Source organism: Lineus longissimus, chromosome 10, assembly GCF_910592395.1.
Source record: "Lineus longissimus chromosome 10, tnLinLong1.2, whole genome shotgun sequence".
In the NCBI taxonomy this organism is placed as follows: Eukaryota; Metazoa; Nemertea; class Pilidiophora; order Heteronemertea; family Lineidae; genus Lineus; species Lineus longissimus.
The window spans coordinates 8107892-8126756 of record NC_088317.1 but is presented as its reverse complement, the minus strand read 5'-3'; the positions used below and the strand labels follow the sequence as shown (position 1 = coordinate 8126756).

Genomic DNA, 18865 nt, shown 5'->3' with positions numbered 1-18865 from the left:
CCTTTCAATGCTTTTGCAAGTTTATCCTCTACTTCAGCGTAACTTAACTCCTTTTCCATCAATTCAGGGACATTACCTCTTGCTCTATCTGGAGTTGTAATGAATGAAGTTTCAGTAGTAAGATTTGTATTACCTGTGTTGTATGTTGTGCTGTCATCTTGAAAAATTCTATTGGTTTCACCTGTATCAGGATCATCCACATTATGAATGTAATTATGTTCGTAATCATCCATTTCATAATCTTCACCTCCTTCAGCCATAATTACTTATTTATCTAACCATAACAACAATCAATGTACCAACAACTGAGTAAAGCATGAATTTAATTGTTTCATGAGTATCATCCTCCCTCTCAACTTTGGTGTTCCGTTTAGTAGTAGGAGTATTCTTTGATGTTTCAGTTGTTTTTGGTGAATCAACATTACTCTTTGGTGTATGACTGGTCTTGACAGTATCAACACTACTCTTAACTCTTATTTTCTTAGAACTATTTCCTTCCATCAGTGGTGGTGGTAAGGTCTTTTTGTGGTTAATGTCATTCTTACCAGGTTTAGCATTTTTTGGTGCTATTAAAATGTTATTATTGTAGTTATCCAGCTTACCAATAACGAGTACCATATTTGACCCTATGACATACAATCCTGGTGCTATTACATAATCTAGTCTTGTATGAGTGTCACTCACTGCTTTTTGGTATCTTTGAATTGAAGTGGGAATATCAGGATGTTGATTAATCGAGTCCTTTAATAGTTTGTTAAATTCCTTCTGAGCATCCAATTCTGTACCCGGTACTCCAATTATTGGTGTTCTGGTCAACGCCTGAGCACCCAGAATACAGTAAACATATGTTCTTATTGTGTCATTCAACCTCTCTATTCCAGGATTAGAGAAACCATTTGATTTAAATATCATGAATTGTTGATAGGTTTGACATTCATTTTGTGTAATTACATCAAATACATTCTTGTGTCTCCTGACATGATCCTTGATGAAAGTATCTGGATATTTGAAATTAGCCATTCCAGCATCCCAGTCTTTACTGAACATTGGTGGCATTCTATTCTCGTGAACTTGCATGAGGAAGAAATTGATTTTAGAATCATTGATGTAATATCCGGGATCAGTTATGTTCGGGTTGTAATCCGGTACACTCCAGGAAGTCCACCCCTCATTACTTTCAAACACTGAGAAATCATATTCGTCTTTTAAACCAAATTCACTCAATAACCCTCCTAGTTTCCTACGGTTAATGTTTTTGTTTGTCTCATTGAAATCACTTTCACCTGGAATTGGTATCTCTAGATTCTTCATGATCTTCAATATTTGATAGTAAACATGAAATCTGTAAATTGACCTTATCAATGAGTCACTGTGATTCAAGTGATCATCTATTGAAATACCACAACCGGTAGTAGCAAACCAAACAGCCATGTTAAATTGGTTCTGGTAAAACGATAATGAATTCTTTTCCAGTCGCAGACAGTCTTTCTTATTTTTCAGGCTCAAAAACCCAGGTGTTATCTTAGTTTCTTGTAGGCGGAAGAAATTGTTACTGTTAACAGTTACTTCTAAATTAAAGAAGTCATAGGTGAATTTACTTTTATGTTGATTTGCTATTGGATAATACATTTAATTTACTTGAATTTTTCCTTCAGTTTTGGATAATGAAGACAGTAAAAAGGCCATTTATTTTAAGGAAATAACCCATTGAGCTGTAGTATTCCCTAAGAATGATAATAATGGGTTGGCTGGTTCTTAGGGGTTTCTAAGCCTTTTTGAGACAAAAGGCCTGTAAGGGCTTTGGTCAAAATGGCTTCAAAATACCTATTATTCCTATCACCTCATTATTATCATTCTTACTGCCATTTGGATGATGCTTCAAAAATTGCAGTATCAGTAATTTACCGTTTTCTTCAAAATGTTGCCTCTAATAACCTTTGCATTTAACGCCTCGGAATCACAAGGAAAGAAAACATCGACACTATGGTCGTTCTATTATTGTATTGCACTTCGGCTCAGTTTGTAGCTGAATTGATATGGGTTCATTGTGAATCCCAGTAAATTGTTAGAGAGAGCTGTGCATGGGATCCAATGAATTTAATAAACTTGCCGTGACCAGACTCTTTATTGAAAAACTCATCATTTACTGACCCTTTCAGTATTCACATTAATATACAACTACTGGTACCACACTGAATCTAAGCAACAGTAACATTGTTTTTTATTCGTCACTGTGGCAACTATAATGGTGAAATGGTGGAAAACGTGATATTTCCATGGTAAAGAAGTTACAAAGGTAATTTGGATAATCTCTCTGACATTTAGATTTTGTTTCGAATATTGTTTCAGCGTTGCCGTTAAATAAACAAGATTTTGATCAAAGCATAGGATGGATTTAGTGTCAAAGGTCAGGCAGTTGACGTTTCTTAGTAAAGTATTCCAATATCTGTCAAAACAAATGTACTTTGCTTCGTCTTAATTGCTCGGTCACATAGGATGTCAGCTTCGAAAATATCCGGAAGTAAAGACACCCCAAATCGCTCGCATTCGTTTCTGCCACACACTTTTTTAGTCACGTGGCCATAACTTTAGCATTAACAATATGGCGCTGTTGTGCTTCCACATCAGCAGTTTAGTTTGATGACCTTGTTTTCATATCTGACGTACTTCTTAGTCTTGCAGATGTATGCTCTCCAGCAGCATATTCGGAAGGTTTTTATGCATCTGTCCTTAGTACCTGTGCACGATCGCTGGGCCTCAACGCATCTGGGGTCACATCCAGAGCCTGAAGTGACCAAGGCCGCCACTAGCAAACATGCCAAAAGGAGGAATGTGGACTGAAAAATACAATTCAGATAATGTGGTGAATTTTCAGGCATGGCATTGAAGCGTATGATAGCGCAGATAATGGATACATCGGGTAACCCCCTCAGAAACTGGAAGGCAATTTATCAGTCCATTACTTTTACACTTTCTGAAAAATATCGTAATGATGGCATTCATGTGTGATATGAAACTGCTAATTTGGGCTCGACGCGAAAATCGCAGATGAATATCTGAAGGCATTCCAAAAATACAGAAACAAATATTGTATAATGACACTGGGTGAGGTCAAGTTTTGAGTAAAGTAAAGATAACCCTCAGATGTTTACCCTAGGGTAAAGGTAACCCCTAATAAACTCAAAACTTGACTTCTCTCCGAGGGTAAAGTTTACCCTTGAGTTAACCCGGAGTAAAAGCTGGTAAGTTGGTAATTTTTACTCAAATTATACCCCAGGGTAAAGTCTACCTGAGCAAAGCAGCCATCTTTGTTAAAAGTAGAAGGAAAAATGCATTAGGGTAATCTTTACACTATGGGTGTTAACTCATAGTTTACTCGGAAAGAAGTCAAGTTTGGGGTAACCATTTGGAGGCAAGAAAGAACCTGTCAGACATGTTTTTTATGCCAGTCTATGTTCATGCTCTTGCCCAACAAAGGCATGAGAATTATTTTAGGAGGCCAGCTTATAGTGAAGAACCGGTGCACAGACATTTACGGCTAACAGATGGACAATTCGATGAAATATGTGCGGAATACCATAATTGGAGACAACAACAAGGAGGAGGAAACAGGAGGTATTTATTCTCTGTGAAGAGAATGGAGACATTTTTGCTGTATTTGGCCTCTGGTGGCTACCACCGACAAATTGGATACACACAGGGTATAGCCAAATCAACAGCCATATTACACAGTAGGGAAGTTTCAGACTTCTTTATGGATATAGCTGGCGAGCACATTGCATTTCCACGGAGGGAAGAACTTGACCAGTTAAGCACTAGCCTTCAGGATATAGATGGTGTTGAAAAACATGTTGTCATGTATTTGGATGGTGTAATCATAAAAATTCAGCGTCCAGATCATGCTGGAGACGCTTACTACTGTGGCCGGCCTGGTAAAAGCTGTGACTCTATAAACACCCAGTATATTGTTGACAAGTTTGGCAGAGTACGTCATCTCATCACAGGGCTTCCAGGAGCAACACATGACAAGACTGCTACAGAATGGGGTGATGACTTCATGAGATACTTGGATCAACTTCCGGACGATGATGTTGTGCTTGGTGATGCTGCTTACCGGAATTTGCATCCTGCTGTTTTGGTCCCATTTATAGGAAATAACCTTCAACCAGACCAGTTCGCTTTCAACAATCGCTGTACCAGAATTCGTCAAATTGTTGAACGTACCATTGGGGCATCTGAACTCAAATGGCGCATGAATCAAATGAAGGAGAATAGGTATCCTGCCAAGTATGGCCCCTTATTTGCTGCCAAATGTACCATTGCAACTTGTGTGTTACATAATCGATACACCAATTTCTTGGGGTAACATCTGTGGTCACAACCCCAAGATGAACCTAATTACTAAGTTATAGAAAACAAAGATAATAGTTTGTATTAACTCTGAACTTTGTTCAATAAAAACTCTAAGCAAAATGCACAACCTGTACTCTAAAGACGGTGATTATCTTCCATCAAAAAATATTTTTGCTTTCATTTCTTACCTCTACACGAGAAACAACTAAAATATGCCGGTACAAAATATGATTAAGGCAAGTGCTAATCAGTGGATAGAATCAAGAATCATTCTTAATTAATCATGATATTGATAATTACTCATGGATACGCCAGTGAACAGAAAAATGTCCAATCGCAAATACTCTTGCTAAATGTTACACACCATCAGTTTGTGTTTTTACCAGTTTTATGAATGAGACGCGTCTTTATCGGAATGTAGGAATGTCCTGTAAGTATCCTGTATTTAGCACAGTTATGTATCATAAACGAGAAAATAACTTGTTCTTTCAAAGAAGTTTCTCTCGATCAATCGAAATGTTTTAATCCATATCCGAAACGTTATCCAAGACAACGTTTCAAACTGGATTCCAGTGGAGTGAGCAAATGCTTCCCTGATCAAGCGAACTTCCCCAACAAGGGATTGAAGGATTGCATTTTGTTTCTGCAGTATCTCCAGGTATTTCTCTTGCGCATTAACAGCTGAATCCAGGAGATCAGGCTTTGCTTTCTTTGATCCTGAACTTGTTGTAGCTTTTTCACGACCTTGAGTTGTCACACGTGCAGATCCAGAGGCTGTGGGGGTAGAACTGCGACTACTACATGCAACAGGCCCCTCGTCAATCTCCAAATCTTCGTCTCCCAAATCTACTGATGATGGGCATGGGCTGATGGACCGTTTCTTTCCCGCCTTGAAAAGTTGGACTGGTCTGACTACACCAGATGTTGGTGTAATGACGACATCTGGACGTGCTGCTCCCCCTTTTGGAAAGTACAAGTCATAGTAAGTCTGAAAGCAATCAAAAAGTTCCTCCGAGTCCCTCAATTTCAGACTTGGCCGTAGTTCATCAGTGCCAGTCCCCGACTTCATGTTCTCCTTGATGACCGTACGGAACTCTTTAGCCAGGTTTTTGACCATGTTTTCAACAACAGTTCCTGCCACAGAAAAAAGATCTCCTACCTCATTGAAAAACTCACTAACTGTTTGATTTCTTTTGGCCTGCTTGAACCGTTCATGATTATCAGTGAGGTAACTTAGAGCCTCGATCATTTTCTGTTCATTCCAACGAAATCTTTTCTTCCCTTGGTCCATACTGGAGGCAGTCATACTTCTTTCTGTGTGTCTGTACTTCGGAATAATACAAGTAGCACTGCTTATGACATAGAGCATGCACATGAAGCATGTGCTTATCAGAGTAAAGATTCAAGGAATCTGTGTGTAGAAATGGGGAATTCCCAAGGGTTACTAAGGAGTTATCTTATAGTTACTTTAGAGTTACCCTAAGGTATACTAAGAGTTTACTCAGAGTTTACCTGTATCTGGGGTAAAGAGCTCAGGTTAACTCAATGTAAACTCAAAGTTAACTCAATCCGGTTTTACTCAAGACTTGACCTCACCCATTGAAGGGTCAAAATCTGCTGTGCCTGGTGATCGAGCAATACTTTAAGCTGGCTTACTGGATAAAAGATAGGGAGCGCGCAGGATCATCAGAAAAACAAAGGAAATTGGGTAAACAAGGAAAAAACGTGGTAGAGGGTGAAAAAGAATTGTGAATACGGATGAAAATAAAGCCTATTTTGAAGAAAACATTGTGGTGCTGGACAAAGTCCGGACAATTGCCCGTTTTGGGAACGCGTTTCTGCAAGACCTAACTTGTTACTGTGACAGTCGGTAGTGCTGCGTTTCTGTCAAGTGTTACCTATCTTGCTAATGCAATCTATAAAGCCGTTTACATACGCCAGCAAAAACCCGATGAAATATCATCGGGTTTTTTTTTCATCGGGACTTATCGGGTCTAGTTCTCATTGGTCCTGATCCAAATTGGTCGCGTAAACGCGATCAGGTTTGTATAGTGTAATGTGGATCTAAATTTACCTGTACGCATGCGTGTTGAAGCATTTTCGTACATCGGCAATTCCGGACATTAAAATCATGTGGTTTTCGCGCACCAACATTGACAGATCCTTGTTATACTTTCACATTTCTCTTGATTTCTCTCTTGCACTTTAATCAATTCGTATAATGGTGAAGGGTAAATGGTGCGATGATGCGGTTTTCGATTTGCTCCACATCTCGAGCGACTAATCAGTACAAAGGAAGCCTGTCTCCATTAGAGCGTTTTTGCGCGTCGCACGACGACGCGATTATACGCGCGGAAATCCGCTTCGATTGCTCTAATTGATTTTCCTTTACCCCTATCCACAAGAGCGTAGCGGATAACTTAATCAATTTCTGCTCGACGGACACCGCCGGCGGATTAAATAAGAATGCAAAAATAGCATTCAAAGCGTATTTACTCGGCGGTCATTTGACACATAAATTCAGTCATATCCACTTTATTCCGTGCATTGCCCCCTGAAAGCACTCGGACTGTGCAGTTGTGGTTGTAGGGAGCATCATGCCAGGTGACTTGATAGAAAGACTCATTTTTGAGATCGAAAAGCACCCAATGATATATGATAAGTCCCTAGCCGAATTCAAAGATACTGAAAGGAAAGAAAGGGTATGGAAGCAAATTGGTGATAAAGCTAATTTAACAGGTAAGTTCAAGTTTATTTTGAAGCATATTGATTTAACAGAAGTTGAGAGCCCCGCCCCACTCAGTCCGTGTACCACCCCCACCAGACCATGGACCCCCACCTTGGAGGTTTGCAGCTTTCAGTCTCTAGTGGTCGCCAACTTTCTAGTCCTCCCCGAAACACACTTGGTTTTGCCAAGGAACTGCCCCAGCTCTAGAACTAAAGTAGTCCTTGTACGCTTCTCGGACCATGAGAGCATCTTTCTTTTGCCGATGGCCAGATTTTTCCCAATCGTTCAGGATTCCATCACACGTATCCTCTTCGTCAGGCGTGACATCATTCGTAACTGGTCTGACAGGAACTGGAACACCCCTGTTCTGTAACATGTTGTGCAATACACAAGTGGCCTTCACAACAATATCAACACTTTCAGCGCTCAAAGGAATTTTCCGATGGTAGAGCCTCCACCGATTAGCAAGGATACCGAAGGCATTTTCTGATATCCTTCTGGCCCTGGAAAGCCGATAATTGAAAATTCTTTGATCGTCCCTTAAGTTCTTTCCAGGGAAAGGGCGAAGGAGGTTTTCCATAGCCGGAAATGCCTCATCCCCTACCACGACGTGTGGAACTGGTTCGACTCGTTGTTCTGCCCCAGGAAGGCATTTGTTAGCTGGGATCTCGAGGGTCCCATTCATCAGTTTCTTACCAAGGGTACTCCTTTTGAAGATTCCCCCATCACTATTTGAACCGTAGCTGCCGACGTCAATGACTGTGAAGCAATAGTTCCAGTCAACAAGTGCAAGCAGTACCACAGAAAAGGTTTTCTTGTAATTAAAGTACAAAGTCCCAGAATTTGCTGGTGCAAAAATCTGTACGTGCTTGCCATCCATCGCTCCCAGGCAACAGGGAAATTGCCATTTGCGTCCAAACCCATCTGCTATGTCTTCCCATTGCGCTCTGTTTGGTTGTGGCATATACATTGGCTGCAGAGCATCCCAAATAGCCTGGCACGTTTCCTGAATAATTTTCGATACGGTATGTACTCCAACGTAGTAGCTGAAGGCAATGGTCTTGTACGAATCTCCGGTGGCGAGGAACCTGAAATCATGATAGTAAAAAATGTTTTAACAATAATTTCTTTTTATAACGTTCAAGTTGGACTTGCGAAGACGAAGTGGAAGAGTGTCCGCGACGCTATTAGGAAATATTTAGATGCCATTCCCATACCGAAAAGTGGTCAGGGCAGGACGAAACCCAAGAAGGAATACAAGTATGCAAAGATGTTGGAGTTCCTGAGGCCACATATGGAGAACCGCAAGTACGTAAAAAAAAATTTCAATCACATTACAATGTATGATAGCACAATAGGATATGTCAATGAAATGTTATACATGTAGCTCAGCTCCTTGATAATATATTTCTTTGTATTGCAGGTCTTCTGGCAATCTTGAGGACCTTGATACAGATACAATTGAAGCAGGCGATGATATTCCGATTGATAATATCAATGTCGAAGACGAACTCGAGTTGGGTGATGGAACCTCATCGGAATACAATGACAAACAACCAGAAACATTCGCTGCACCAAAACCCAGATGCCAACAAAAGAAAAAGGCTTCAAAACCAGCATCTGAGGTGGATGACGCCATAGTTTCTTACATCAAAAGCAAGAATGAAAAGAAGCCAAAACAACCGGATGAGGATGAAAATATTTCTGACTTTATGAAATCAATGATTGCGAGTATCAAAAAGTTTCCGCCACAAATTAGATCCAGCATCATGTTCAAAATTCATGGTTTAGTGCATGAGGCCGAAATGCATGTAATCTACGGGAGCAGTGGCAACCAAGCATCCCAGCATATCCAGGGTAACCCATCCACCTCGACCGGCTTCTCCAATGTTGGTTCGTGCATGGGTATGGGCCAGATGCAACAACAATCAAGCAATTCGACAAATTGGAATGCTCCAAATTTAATGTAACTTCCAGAAATGTTTGTATGGAACAACAATTGATTAAAAATTTGATGAAAATTACTTTCTTACCTCAAACATATTGCTAGTCGTTCCTCACGTCCAATCGGCCTCCTGAATGCCGTGTATTCCTTCGTTATGTAGCCCTTTACGTTATCCAAAAGCAAGTTGAAATGTTCAGGCATCATTCGAAAGTACAGGAAAAACTTGTCCTCATACCCAAACAGTTTCTTCACAAGATGATGGTATTCACCATATACTGCTCTTTCCTTCAAGATGGGATGCACCCAGTACTGATGTCTTCGTTTCCTCTTCCTTCGTCCGTCATAAAGGGTTAACACCTCGATATCAGAATCTGAGGAATCAGACGACCAAGCGGGCATTTTTGTAGTTTACTGTGGCTCTCACCATGAACCAGGCTTGACTGAATGTTCCCGGACCAAGCCCATGTCACTTTTTATACGCGCGAATAACGCTCTTAAGAAACGCGATAATGGAGACCCCTTCCAAGAATTACCACCGCTGCGCAAAACGACGCGCAGAAACGCGTCGTTTTTCGGCGAGCGCAAAAACGCTCTAATGGAGACGGGCCTTAGAATAGTGTTTACAGCGAAGTCGCTTTGAAACTGAACGCTGCCAGTGATGATCGTTCCTACCCTCAAAAGGGAGTAAATAATTGTTTTTCGTCCGCGATACCAACACTCCAGGAGAGCCTGACACCATCGCAGCATCGAACGGATTGTCGTAGGAACCAAGAAAAGCGCAGCCACATTAGACCAGATTATACCCCATCGTTGTTGGACTTGTAAACGGGTACATAAGATTGAGACCACATCCGGTTTGGAATCGGAGCGGATCCAATCGGATCCGAATGTTGTTTTTGAGTGCCCGTGTAAACGGCCCTATTGTTACCAGATTCGCTGAAACTATTATACATTCGTAGAAGTATTTATAAATACTTTCATTTCCAACGCATTACCATATCGCTAATAACCAGTGCGTTACCTTTATGCCTAACTCATATTTCCATGTCAAATGTGTGTGTTAGCTGGATTGGTAATGCTGGAAACGTTGGGGTGTCTACAAAACTAAGATCTAAGACCTAAGACCTACAAAACTAAGACCCCCCCTCACCTACAAAACTTCCCCCGTCTCGAGATGAGTTCGAGACGAACATCCTGTTTTGCAGTGATGATGACCTCATCGCATGCCGTTGCAAATCGTGTGCTAAGATATGTGGTCACACTCATAGAATCATGTCTGGACAATTTTCGAGAGTCGGCGAATATCAACATTCATATATCACCAGAAGTACAATGCCATCTTTACGCCAAATCGTCATCCATTTCTGCCAATACATTTCATTATAGAAATAACATTACGAGTACCAAAAAAACAAAAAACATGACGAGCACCTTGGGCAAACCTCCGAATCCAATCACCCAATTAACATTGTTGATAATATCTAATGAAAACATTGATGACGCCAAGCAAACGTCAACGATAAATGTGTTTCTCTCAGTTAAGTGTGCATTTCCATCAATTATGTTTACTCAAGTGGTACCCTGCTCTGACAAATTAATGGCTTTTACATTCTGTAATATTCGGGCTGGCAAGTTTGGACCATTTAATATTACTGACACGCCGCTCCATCTGCTATATAAATATTCCCTCAGGCAAAGTGACATGTTGGTATTTGCAGGAGTATTTCTATTTCGACACGAGACCTTTTGCCACTTAAAGTAAACTAATTTTCGGTGTTGTCATACATGTAATGGCAATGGCGCCTGGTAATTTTCACTGGCCTCAACGCACCATTATGGCTATACACAGTCGCCTAAAAATTGAAAGACTAGAAAGGTCACAATTGAAATGAGTAGGACCGCCCTTATTTGAAGATTGGATTCATGTTCATCAAATCCAATGTCATGTCCTCCGTTTTCTTGCAATTTCTCTGAAAACCTTCATCATCAGGTTACTTAATCTTTTTCCTTCTTAAAAAAAAGAAGCCCTTACCTTGATTTTGTTTAATTGTTCTGGCTACGATTGTGTTGTAGAATGTACTCATGTGTAAGTAAAAATGATGCGACAAGCATTCTGCATTGTCGCTGGAATTTAAGTTATGCACAGTTTTCAATTCTACCGTAGTATGTTGTTAGGGAAATACATTGTTGGTAAAGGTACATGTACTCTAGTATTCTATTACTAACTACTACATTTCCACCATGTTTCAAAAACTCGTTTAAATTTGCCTGTCTTGGAAAATCATTAATAATTCTTTAAAACCTCTATATGAACCTGAAAAAAGTTGGAATTTTGAAAAGTCTCAACTGATCACAAAGAACATTTGCTAGTTCAGAAAATTGCTGTCATTCAATAAAGAAACTCGAATTGGTCGGAAAACAACTGATTCCATCTGCATACAACAATGCATGCTCAGTAAGACAAAGACCGTCTTGTTCTTGCACGGATGAAGAGCAAATGGATCAACAACTATATGCTATGACGACATCATCAGAGGACAACGATGTGGTAGTCTCGAACTCATCTCGAGCACTTGCTTGATCTCGAGACCCAAGCGAGATTTCTCGTTTGAAACTCAAATATCACGTTTTCTTGTTATAACGCCAGTATTTGATAAATAGCATTAATACAATTAGTCTTATTTTAAATACCTTACCTGTTTATTCATGTTTGGATTTCGTCTGCGTCTACAAAATGGCTGCATGTTTGGTTTACCTATAATGCTCTCTCCTCAAAATCGGCTACATATAACAAAACTTAGGATACATTTTTTGTTTAAATCTATACTTCTGTATTGTATAACTAAGTCATAAAGTGATTGAATTGATTAATTATGCGTGATTTTGTTTTGGTTGAACATTTCCTGCTATCCGCCATTTTTATTGTTTTAATTTTTTCAAGAAAATGGCTTATCTTGTAACCGAAAAGACGTTTTACTTGTTTGTCTCGTCTGATCAACTCGAACAGTAATCTAGTATAAAGTTCATTCGCACTGCGTTTGCAGTTCTTTAATAACTAAACTGATCTTCTCAATTAATTTTGTCTTTGAATATTGACAGTATGCGCTATTTGGCAAAACAGGTTTTCCCGCGCGTGATCGGGCGTGGACTATCATTATTATCAGCTAATTATAACGAATTTAGCTTAGTTTTGGCACTTGTCAAACTATATGATTGATAACCAAGCTAAATCAACAATCGACAAAATTAATATCATCTAAAATTCCATGCGAAAAAAAACAGATTGCAAATACGCATGCGCCAATAATATCCCAGTTGTTCCCCTTAATACATCGTTGTCCACTTGGTCTGCCCCGAAAACAACAGCTGGATACCAATTCGCTAATTCCTTTGCTCTACATCCGCGGTTCTTGCTAACTCTATAACAAAAACCGTGCCAGAATTGATTTTAAAAAGGAAATGATATTTTTTTCCCGATGTCATGTGATGACCTTGTCTTTATAGAAACTGTTGCCAAGGCGTGTTCCTTCACAGTGTGGTCACCAAATCATCCAAAAACAACAAATAGATATGTACAGCATATGATCAAGAACAATAATGCTGAGTCTTTTATATAGCGCAATTCCATGATACTATACACCTTTCCAGAAATGGGGCGCTGAGTGTCCGAAATAGTGATGTAATCAGTGGAAACTAGGCCTTATGATGGAGGGACAAAGGATGTAGTCATGGTTGACCAACACACTTGAATGCCGTTAATGACGGACAAGGGGGGAAAAGTTAGTTCCAATGCAAGCCACTAATTTCGGGAAGCATGCATAGTTCTTGCTCCAAGCGCTCACTCTCCAATGGTATACGATCTTTTGAATTAAGTGTGTTTTCAGCTGTGTTTTAAAAATGTCAATGTTTTCTGAGTCCTGAATGAATTTTGGAAGTTGGTTCAAAACACGCGGTCCACTATCAGCGAAGCTGCAGTTTCCAAGATTTATCCTGGTTTCTCACAGAGGACTGACGAACAATATATCGCTGTTTGCGTTACTTCCTACGTACGAATAAGTTATTTTAGATATAATGGCGCGGAATGCTTCAAACACTTGAATACCTGCGAGAGGTTTTTAACACCAATCCGTGCAGAGACTGGGAGCCAGTGTAACTTGCGCAGTGTTGACGTATTGTGGTCGAACTACTTCTTCCTGCACATAATTCGACTCGCAGTGTTTTGAACAAGCTGCAGTGGCGCGATGGCCTCTTTTGAAGGCCAAAAAATGGCATTACCCAGGATCTAAATCTGACAAATTAAATTACAATTAAATTACTAATTTAATTAACTATATATTGGTAATAAATTAGTAAGAAAAACCTTAGCAAATTAATTTCTTAGTAATTTATTGGTCGGATAAATCTTAGTAATAAATGCTGGGATACACGAATCGTTTTGATTAGAGTATAATGCGAAATCACGGAATTCCGTGTAGTGGTAGAAAATATCCCCTTGAAAAAACTGTCCGGCCCCATTCTATTCCGACAGATTATGGTATGTGGATCTAGTGAGGCCATGATTGGCAATATAACTCAGACATGATTTCAACTGGTTTGTCATTAAAGGGACAATACACATGTCTAATGAAATGTTGTCCACAAGTAATTAAATACGTTATATTTTCAAACGCACTTGCGGAGCCACATTTGGTGAGCTTCATACATAACTTAATAAAGTGATTTATGCATGTGTTCAGGTCAAAAAAATTACGAATTAAGAAGTCTCATCTAAGAATGCTAGTCTGACGGGAAAGGAATTGGTTTTTCATTAAAGGGACAGAACGCCTCCTTAATGAAATGATGTAAACAATTAGCATATATAGGATTATACCGTCTTCAAATGCACACTTGTCCAGTGCCGCATTATTTCAGTGAGCGCCATGAAGAAATTATTTAAGTGCATTTTTCCCTGCATTCTCGTTGTGGCTTTGTCATCAAAATACTATTTACTTATAACCATGACTGAACACTATGTTATGTCGCTCTCTGTTACCCAGCAATGTGCTACGCCCTAGCATGTCTTGTTATCTATGTCCCTACACAAACCACGAGGTGCATTGAGCAGCACTGATCACGACATCATCATCAAGACTGCTATTTTTATCTCCAGGGCTTTTTACGAAAGGCAAGCAGCTCTTCAGGAGCAATGACAATATAATTTTACCAATGTGACTTATTATATGTTTTAATGTAATGTCTTTGATTTTGTAATATTCATGCATGTATATGCCATACTGTCTGTACTTGTGATAGTTGTGCAAATAAATAATTCGAATTTGAATTATAAACTAAAGCTGGGAGAGAAGATATTATTTTGATTAGAGTCTGATGCAGACTAACATAATCGATTGCAGAGGTAAATAGTGTCCTCTTGGAATTGTGTCCTGCCCTATTCTATTCTCTGATTGAATATGGTATGCGATTATATAGATTCAATGAACGTCATCAGCTCAGATATTAAAGAATACAGGACATTTTATCCGAGGATATTTCAGACTTCTTCACATGGCCGACATAGGGTAGTACTGGACTCAAAGGAATGGCCGCGCGAAAACTGCTTGTTAAACAGTTTCCACCACAAGTTTCTTGTCTTAGCAGTTATAGGGATACTGGCTCATCAAAAAGGATATAATATAAAGACCTACACAATACATGTACACCTAGGATTTATACACAACCCTGCAATATTGACTGATTGCACTAATTACTGCACGGCGTTAATTGTCGATATTGAACAGTGGGCAAGCTCATACACCCGTAGTTTTATCAAGTAGTCTCCTCTGAGAATGCTCATCTGAGAGGGATTGGAACTTCTTTGTCATTAAGGGGACAGTACACCTGCCTCATGAAATACTGTCAACAATCAACATTATACAGTATCATACCGTCTTAAAGCACACTGGTGGAGCCGCATTAAGTGAACTTCATGGAAAACTTTATATAAAAGTGAACTAATCCCTGTATTCTAGTTGTAAGTTATTCATTGAAAAACAAGTCAAGTGAAGATTGTAACTGAGCAGCATGTACTATTGTGTGACAGCATTTTTTTAATGACGGCAATCGCCCCCATCCTCTCTTGCTGCGGCCCCGTAGAGTACAATAATTCATTATATTTGTTTCTATTTCCGAGTGTAAATCAGTACAGCCTTTAATAGATTAGCACCCAGTTGAATTACATGTAATTAGCTCAAGTGTTAAGTAGTAACACACAGTGTGTGCCAACGCGTTCGTTACGTATGATAAGTTGATTTACGAGAACGATGTTTATAAAGTAATTGAAGGCGAGATTAAAATTGTAGGAAAATCAAGACAAAATCTGAAACGGCAACCACGACGATTTCCTGAGCGTAAACCAACCGATACGAGACCCAATCCCAGATCCCGTACACCAACTCGTGGTGGTTCGGACAATGGTAGGACAAATGGCCTACGTGAGCAGCGGCCCATGGCTCGGGCAGATGACTCACCAGGGTCACAATCAGTGGACGATCTCTTCATGAACACTACTCCATTAGCAACCACTTCAGTTGAACCATTGGTGCCGAGATCTATTAACACCACTGGTGTCGCTAGTGGTGCGACCGACTCTCAGTGACTTGCTCGCTGATGCGAGACTCGCTCTGGACGCTGCAAACTTTGCATAGGGATGCGTAGAGCCAGAACTTGGAATTGTGAGAGATGAGTGGTGTATTACTTGCCTAAATGTAGGTGGACTTAAATTGAAATGTGACACTCAGGAACTAATAAATATCTTAGAACTAACTGATATTTTTGTTTTATGCGGATCCAAGCTAGATAAAACTGATGAACTTTGGGCTGAAAATTATTTCAAGACTTTGGAATCCAAAGTAACATTAAATAATAGAGAGGACATAGCAGTGAAAAAATCCGGTCGCATAGTGATTGGTGTGAAAGACAAACTCTCTCATGGAATAAAACCATTACCAAAAACTAGTAAATTAGTTCAGTTGGTAAAGTGTGAGTAAGACGTACTTTGCTTAGAAAAAGACCTTGTTATTGGGGGGGGGGGGGGGGAAACCAGCAAATATGGTGGATTGATGAACTTGGACAGGAGCTATTGTCTACAACAGGTTCAGGTGAAGACAGGTATATTTGTCTTACTGGTGATTTCAATGCTTACACTACGGAGCTTTCAGAAATTGTAAATTACGATTTGGAGCTACTGGAAATACTACAACTAGAATATATGAATTTTGATATTGATATCGATATTTTGAAAAGAGCTAACAAAGACAATAGCGTAAATAACTATGGGTACCGTCTAATTGAGTTGTTGAAGGAGCACAACCTGATGATTGTTAACGGTAGGGTCGGTGCGGACAAAGGTATTGGTGAATTTACATGTTATAAAGGTGAGAGTAGGCACGTGGTTGATTATTTTCTGGCCTCACCTGACTTATTCCCTTTGTTTACTAAATGTGAAGTCAAGAGTTTTGATCGAGCAGTTTCAGATGTACATAGCCCGATAATATGCAGCGTTAAGGCAACAAAGCAAGGTACTGACCACTCAAGTGAGGACCGAGGACAAGTTAACACTGGCGCGAAAGTCAAATGGGCGAGACATAAGGCACATAGATATCTTGAAGCCCTCGATGTAGATGATCTTGAGGCCATTAATTCGTCCATGATAAACGATACCCTGAGTGCAAATGAAGCGAATGACAGGTTATGTGACATTCTGGATAAAACTGCAGAGAAGGTTATGGGTAGAAGTTACCGAGTTGGTGACAGAACAGGTGGCAATAAGAATGGTGGTATAATAGACAATAAGGTAAAGGTAAAAAGGAGTGTTTACAGACGAGCCAGAAGGCGGTTTAAGACCAGTCGTAACGAAAGAGACAAGACGATAATGAATAAAGCATTTAGAGAGTACAAATATGAAATTAGAAAAAGGAAAGAGGCTAAACGGGTGAAACATAATGCCACGTTGAAAGAGATGAGAAACGCGGATCCTCGTAGTTATTGGAAATTCTTCAAGAAGAAAAAACAATCGAGATGCGGGGCATCAGTCGATGATTTGTATAATTTTTTTAAGGATTTAAATGCTGTGACTGATGATGGGAACGACGTGAATCTGAATGTTCAGGCAGAACCGTCGGACCAGTTGGGCGATGAGAATAAGGTGTTAAACAGGTCGTTTACACACGAGGAAGTTGCTAAGAGTATTACAAATTTAAAAACCAACAAGTCCACCGGGCTGGATGAGATTAGTAACGAGTTTTTGAAAACCGGTGGAAACATTTTACAGCCTACTAATAATAATAATAAAATTGTTATTTATATGGCGCAACTTTCCAGAATTAGTCCTGTTCAAGTGCGCCCTCCCGTCGAGTTGTAGTATTGACTATAGAGTTCTGTTTTTATCTGTCCCCTGAATGCATTGTAAGTATTGTTTCTAATGTTACTGTTTAGGCTATTCCATAGCCTAGGGGCACTCCTGGAGAAAGCTCGGCCTCCAAACTTATCAGTGTTGAACCGTGGTTCAATGAGGAGAGCCTGTGCTTCTGATCTCAGGGGCCTGGCTGGGGAGTACAGTTTTAGCAGTTCTGTCAAGTATGCTGGCGCACTGCCATTGATACATTTGTGGACGAGTGTTAGAATCTTAAACTTTATTCGTGCTCGAATAGGTAGCCAGTGAAGCTCCTTTAGAATTGGCGTAATGTGATCACGTCTTTGAACTCGCATGACCAGTCGCGCGGCATTGTTTTGGACCACTTGTAGCTTCTGCAAGAGTTCCTCGTTGATGTTAAACAGCATAGAGTTGCAATAGTCTAGCCTTGATAAGACTAACGCTTGGGCGAGTGTTCTGGTGGCATCCTTCGTTAGGCAGTTTCGTGCATTTGCGATGTTGCGTAAATGGAAGTTTCCTGAACTAACAACTGAATTGACATGAGGCCTCATTGAGAGTGACGAGTCAAAGAGAACTCCCAGGTTTCGTACCGGACCTTTGGCAGCACTAACTGTCACCCCAGCGACAGAGATTGATTCTATACACAATGCCAATAGACGCTGCTGCGTGCCAAACAGCTGAATCTCGGTTTTAACTGGATTCCCTTTCAAGAAGTTTTCTGTGAGCCAGTCCTGTATGGACCACATACATGTTTCAACTTGTGTGCAGACAGTCCGCACTGCCTCTTCCTGAGCATCTCGGATTATCGTCAGCAAAGCCATGTCTTCCCATGGGATGTGCACTGATGAGATGCCCAAGTGGTAGCACATATATCAGAAAGAGAAGCGGCCCGAGAACCGAGCCCTGAGGAACTCCGTACACAAATGGGCTGGCAGCAGATTTTGTTCCCTGAATAGTAACGTATTGGTATCGTCCCGACAGATATGATCTGAACCACTCAAATGCGGTGCCTTTTATCCCAAGTAGATCCCTCATCCTAGTGAGGAGTGTTTTGTGATCCACGGTATCAAAAGCGGCGGAGAGGTCCAGAAGGACAAGGATGGCTGCTTCTCCTTTATCTAGCATACACTGGATGTCATTTTGCACACGCAAGAGTGCTGTCTCCGTACTATGTCCGGCCTTGTACCCAGACTGGAACACATCGTGAAGATTATGCTGATCCATATACTTGTTCAGTCTTGATGCCACAACTCGTTCTAAGACTTTAAATAGAAATGGTAGGTTACTGACTGGGCGATAGTTCTGTAGGATTTCAGGGTCTAACGATGCCTTCTTTATGATCGGAGTGACTAAGGCTACTTTCATTGAGCTTGCCACTGTTCCATTCTCCAGGGACTGGTTGACAATAGACATCATCAATGGTAGCAGA

The 18865-nt window shown here is 40.2% G+C and overlaps 2 protein-coding genes and 1 long non-coding RNA gene across 5 annotated transcripts in view; all 3 read left to right on the top strand.

The window, feature by feature from the left end:
* The window catches only part of LOC135494600 (uncharacterized), a 439372-nt gene that overhangs the window by 89639 nt on the left and 330868 nt on the right, over nt 1-18865 (top strand). The gene's annotated exons all lie outside the window — the stretch shown is intronic.
* Nucleotides 3638-4574, top strand: LOC135495000 (uncharacterized). Its single transcript, XM_064783386.1, has one exon. The coding sequence runs from the start codon at nt 3638-3640 to the stop codon at nt 4364-4366; it is 729 nt and encodes a 242-aa protein (XP_064639456.1). The 3' UTR covers nt 4367-4574.
* Nucleotides 6675-9086, top strand: LOC135494899 (uncharacterized). Its single transcript, XM_064783211.1, has 3 exons — nt 6675-7092; nt 8227-8389; nt 8505-9086. Exons 1-3 carry the CDS (start codon nt 6951-6953, stop codon nt 9049-9051), a joined length of 852 nt encoding a protein of 283 aa, XP_064639281.1. The 5' UTR covers nt 6675-6950; the 3' UTR covers nt 9052-9086.